This window comes from Mycetomoellerius zeteki, unplaced genomic scaffold, assembly GCF_001594055.1.
Source record: "Mycetomoellerius zeteki isolate Tzet28-1 unplaced genomic scaffold, Tzet1.0 scaffold145, whole genome shotgun sequence".
In the NCBI taxonomy this organism is placed as follows: Eukaryota; Metazoa; Arthropoda; class Insecta; order Hymenoptera; family Formicidae; genus Mycetomoellerius; species Mycetomoellerius zeteki.
In genome coordinates this window covers 1,514,886-1,520,885 of record NW_017256393.1, presented here as the reverse complement: position 1 = coordinate 1,520,885, position 6,000 = coordinate 1,514,886, and the positions used below count along the sequence as shown (strand labels likewise).

The 6,000-nt window shown below is 34.2% G+C and overlaps 1 protein-coding gene across 1 annotated transcript; it reads right to left on the bottom strand.

Annotated features, from left to right (window-relative positions):
* Positions 1-4,334: 4,334 nt before the first annotated feature.
* Positions 4,335-5,322, bottom strand: mad2 (mitotic arrest deficient 2). Its single transcript, XM_018462720.1, has 3 exons — positions 5,178-5,322; positions 4,744-5,106; positions 4,335-4,594 (listed from the first exon to the last, which is right to left on the bottom strand). The coding sequence occupies exons 1-3, from the start codon at positions 5,248-5,250 to the stop codon at positions 4,395-4,397; spliced, it is 636 nt and encodes a 211-aa protein (XP_018318222.1). The 5' UTR covers positions 5,251-5,322; the 3' UTR covers positions 4,335-4,394.
* Between the last annotated feature and the right edge of the window lie 678 nt (positions 5,323-6,000).

Below are 6,000 nucleotides of genomic sequence, written 5' to 3'. Positions count from 1 at the left end.
CTATAGCTATATAAAAAAAAACAGACTCTCGAGAAGAGAGATCGTCGTAGCGTATGATGTCCGTGCAAGCTTACTAGTGCCGCCGTGCTTTTTCGTTGAATCCGTTTCGTCGCTCGTACCTATCGAACGATTTGTATGAAAGTCATCGTGAATCATCACGAGACTCGCCGTAACGATCGGTATTTCGCGACATCGACGAGCAAGTTTCGATTTTACAGCAGCGAAAATGACAGTAGATGAAACTAACATTTAGACTTTTATTTAAAAAATATAAATACTATTTCTCTATATAATTCTATATAATTTTACAAGAATATTAAATTATAACGTTAAAAAATTTTTTAAATGTCTTATATCTTCACAAATTTTTAAAATAAGATATGGTGAAGAAATATAAAGCAATTTTTCTTAATCATTTTTGAACAAATTTAAATAATAAGATATAATATAACGTATGTATTAATGAATACATCTATTGTAATTTATTTATGATTCATGCGACATGAATTGACATGATCTCAATTAAAATTTTTCGATTCGCTCACTCGATATCGTAACTAGACTCCAATGTGCAATTACCGAGACGAGACGGCGAGTCCATGAATAGTGAACAAAAGAAAGAATGTATTTTATGATATTTTACGCATAAAAAGAAAGAGGAACGATCGTAAATCGAAATATAGCGTTAGTCCAAGATAAACTTAAGTAAGTAGAGGTGTATAAATAAAATGACAATTCGGGGCGTGCTATTTTGCGCACGCCTCGCGCGGGGCACCGCGTTGCAATCGAATGCGATTTTACACATAAGAAGAATCGATTTTCGGTCCACGAGAAGTGGATGGGACCGCGGAACGGTGGTTGAGCATACGTTTGCGTTCGTCACGTTGGCGATTAATTAATTAACAATGAGACACTTACTTTATTCATTAATGTAGCCGGTATTAGTACTTTACCGATGGCGCTTGTGATTCCTATCCTCTCAACGCATTAGCGTTCGAGCGTGATAATGATTGTAAAGAACTCCGTGAATTGCACTCGCGATTGTATGGAGAAACTTGTGATGCGATCGAACGGTTCGATGGATGACACTTTCGCAAATCTTGATTACCGCGAATCACCGTTTCGCGAGAACGATGCCCAATCACTGGTATACTAAGTGCTACTGTAAAATATTGTATATTATTTCGCGTTGTTTATTTTTCAATGTTTTTACTAGAGACGCGTTTCTACGGTATTTAAGAAGAATTACCGCATAATGTTACTGAAGACGCGATCCGTGCTGCTCTGTTGCACTGTATAGATTGCGAGAAAAAAAACTGTTTGCCCCGAATCATTAAAAATTACAGATAACACGATATAAAGATATAACAGAGTTAAAATAAGATAAATTTATCATCATGCGATTGTTAATATCTGCATGAATAAGTATTATTGTTTTTATCGGTAAAACATTAACGATAAAATTGCATTTCAATAATTAAGAATTTTAGAATTATTACCGCTATTGCATTTTAAAATTTCAAATCAATTTTAATTAGTAGCCTACATATAATTGTGCGCATAAAAAAATTTATAATTTTTACACGAGTAAATAGTATTTCACTTTAATGCTCATTAGCATTGTAAAAAGCGATGTTTTCTTCATTATGTTAACTTCTTTTCCAACCAGCTTTTCTAATGACAATTTCCCTTTTCCTAATTTACATCGCGAGAGAACTTTAAATAATTTACGACCCGGCGAACTCCATTACCATCATTGCTCGCTCTCTTACGGTGTTACGAGCTAGCGGGATAAACACGTTTGTAAAACTGCAGCGTATCTCCAGCAGCTTTCGCAGTGTGTGAGCTAAAAAACGAATGCAGAGCAAAACTAGTCTAGGGCACATTTAAAGAGCGTATGGCTTGGGTGCAGAGAATAATTACGAATGTAATGTCCGTCTTTGGCGTAAATCACGTGCTTTTGAAGAGAAACACAATATTTCGAGTAGAAAATCTTACGAACACCTAATTATACGCAGTTATATTGCGAAACGGCGCAACGTTAGAAAGTAAAGTCATCTCTTGCACATAATGTGTAAAATTCTGCAAATATTGTATTCGCCGAACATTCCTATAGTTTCATCAAATGTCATCAAGTTGTCTACCAAAAAGTTTAAAAGTTAAAAACGATTATATTATCGCAAAATATTATTACAATCGCTACGACAAATCGTGGAAATATTCAGTTTCAGAAAATTAAAAAAAAAAACACGTGTTAATATAAAACATTTATTAATGTAATTCGCATAAATAGAAAATATTCGATATTTGTAAAAATGGATTGTTGAAATGTTCGCAAAAGAGTACGGTCAACGTAATGCTACAAATGTTTTGAAGTAACCTTTGATTAGTCAATTCGTAAAATTCTTTCTTCTGGTCAATCAAATGCTTCAAAGCATTTATAGTGAGACTTTAACCGCATCCAAAGTGCATCAAAGATCCAGGATATTTTTTACAATCTTGAATGCTCGAAAGTGCTATTTTCTCAAAAGTATCGTATAAAGACGAGCCAAGCGAACAAGAATCGGACGTTTGCGTTCCGCGATAGTCTTTATAGCAAAAAGACTACGCACTATTGATAATATGGCTAATTCTAGCAGCACGAAGTATTAACGTTAATAGCGAAATTATTATAAGGGAGATGTAACGGCGAACTACTAATAAAGGTATAGGTCGCCATCAATGTTTCCCGAAACAACCTCCTTCGACGAAATGCGCTCAGAACAGTGGCAGATATAAATGAAAGAAGCGATACTCTTTTATTCCTATAATTGGCTACTCTTTGAAGAGTAAAAACGCCATATTTATGATAATCGTCTAATGAATAGTACATTACGTTAAAAAACAAATTTCATTTTTTAAGTTTAATTATTATGCAAAAAGAAAAGTGAGTGTACAATTGCAGATTGTAATGTAAAATATAATAAGAAAAAAGAAATAAAGGTGCATGTAAAATTTTTAGATATGATCATTCAAACAAATAATATGACAGATATTAATTATTTAAAATTATAGGATAAAGATACACGAAAAGTATACAACTTGGATACCTACAGCAATAAAAGTATTTGAATACTTATAAAATTAAAGTAATGCTTTTCAGAAATCCTTGGTAATATCTTTATAAAAATTCTCATTATAAATTTTACTAATTTTTTAATACTTTAAGATTGCTTCAGAGAACTTATTCACACATACATAAACTTTTATGAAGCTTCAAAGCAAGTGCCGATTATTCGAATAAGAGACAATTATTCTCATTCATTTAGATTTGTCAAATCGAGTGCCAATTATCGGGCATCGCGGACAAATGATAGCGTGTGTAAGGCACAAAACGATTTTTATTATTTAATTTCATTTCTACCCAAATGAGGCAGATTATGATTGAATATGTCACACTTGTATTTACAAGTATGTTTGTAAAATATATGATTTATCTAAAATTAAAAGAGCACGACGCTGATCTTTCGAATTATTTTTTGAATATGCGTGATTTCGTTTCGAATATTTTAAAGATGGAGCATAACGGAATCGTTAGGAAATGGTTGAGGCTAGTATCAGCAACGAGATTTCATGTGAGAAAAGCTTTACGCTGGAAGACGCTAGCATTAGATGATTACTATGAAGCGTCGGCAAGCGAAAATACTTTATTCTAGTCGTATCTCTCATGCTTTGCCAAGTACGCAAATGTAATTCTTGTGTTTAAATGTAAAGGTCAATTATGTTTTAATAAAATCTGCCAAGATTCTATTATCAGTGTTCCATGTGTTTCCATTACCCTTTTTATTCCTACATATCTCCATTTTTTAGTGCAAAAATAGCCTTAAAACTACATTTAGAATTAAAATCTAAAATAGTCGAACAAGAAAAAAAAATAAAAATTATGATTATTTCAACAAAAAACCTAATTTAATTTTTTGAATTTATATTATCAAAAGATCTAATAGATAGTGACAGATATATCGCTAATAATAAAGATCTAATAGAGAGTGGTAGATATATCATTAATAAACAAGATATATCATTATCTAATAATAATGTTTAATTGTACTTTTCTTTTAGTACTTTACTCATATTTAAAAGAGATCTGCTGGTTTTCATTAAAATACATATATATTCATCACACAAAAATACCTGACGTGCTAGTTACAAACATTAACGAATATAATGTTTTAATAAATACATTGGATATGTTTTAATATGAATATATTGTGTGATAAAGTATTACAGTTAATTACCGTAAGTCACTAATCTGTATGGAATAATACAGCAGTCTTTGATAATGGTAGTTAACACATATGCAGTTGAAATGAAATTTGTATTTACAAATATTACATATAAAAAAATAAATAAGCTCAGGTATTTTTGTAACTAACTACAGTATTCATTTTATGTAAAGAGGTTGAGAATGATCTAAGTTGTACCTCTTGACTGTTTGCAATAAAAACTGGCTGAGTCTCGTCCCACTGATTGGGAATGCTACAATCAGGTACTGTGTACGTAAGTATGTCGAAAGAACATAGGCAATCCAGGAGTGGCAAGAAGCTCACAGTACCTGTAAGAATACTTCGTATTATGGTTTCAACGTCTTAAATCACGTAGCGTAGAACATTCAGCGATGCAACAATATCGCTAGAATGTTTCATGCTACCTGACATATATCACAGCATTTTATTTAAAATAGCATCAAGTGTTTCATACTACCTGTGATCTGACGTATCACTTCGCGTATTTCTTTCTGTATAGTTTTTACATCTTTCGTCCCTACTTCAGGCAAATCACCCTTAATGATGCCGTCTGTTCCATTTGCCTTCTGATCCTCATAATCAACCTTGAAATCCCACTTCTCCAACACCTCCTTTGTATTGACATTTGTTATGACCAGTGTGATTTTATGCACCTTTCGCTGGACGAGCCATTCTTCAATCTGTCTCAGCACAGTACTTAAAAAGGATGTAATCTTCTCGTCCGTGGACGTGAAGATAAACAGACCGAAATGTTCGGAGGGCGTGAAAGTCTCCGGCGGATATATCCCTCTTTGATAAAGTATACTATTGACTCCATAGACTGCAACGAGGAATAACAATCAGAGGTTAGATATCTCAAGCCTAAAATTGACTCACTTAAATCGTACTTACGCAGATATTGCGAGACCAACTCGGCAGAGCCTTTTAGAGTAATACACTTGGTCTTTTGTTGCGTCTCTGTCATATTGCAAAAGAATCGAATCACAATAAAACCGTCGGAAAATCACACCGACAAGGACAATCCAACAAGCACATACCGGATTATGAATTTGAAAAGAAACGGCGATCGTTCAGATTCGACCAATCACATAAAAGAGTGCTAAAACTCTACCGCGCAATTTGAAAACATGTTTAAAGGTATATTTTCACGAGAAAACGTAACCAATCAGAAGCAATCCGCTGTTATGCGGAGTCTACAATAGAAGTCGTAGCAGTCGTAGGGTCTTAAGTCGTAGAAAATTGACCAATCACAATCGAATATGAGAAGAATAATCAACTGTGATTGGTCAATTTTCTACGACTTAAGACCCTACGACCGCTACGACTTCTATTGTAGACCCCGCATTATGGTTTCGCGTTTCACCGATTACTGATTGGTTGCGCGTTTCCATATTTCCGCGCTCATGTAATGGCACCCTAACTGTGAGTTGTGGAAATGGGCCTAAATCAATCGTTTTATTTATCCAACTTCACTTGCAGTAACGCAGGATAATTCAGAACTATTCAGAAGCCCCTAAAATCTAATTCCTTTTAATAGCGGTATTTGCCATGAGTAGACACCTGAACGTGGTAACGTTTGCCGCGCGGCGGAAGTTGGCGCGATAGCCAATCAACGTCTCGTTTGCTCGGAAGTAATAGATATATAATGGCCCCTGCACACTGGACGTGGTAAGCTTTTCCGCGTTCAGTGTGGGGGAGCCATAAGCTTATTAGG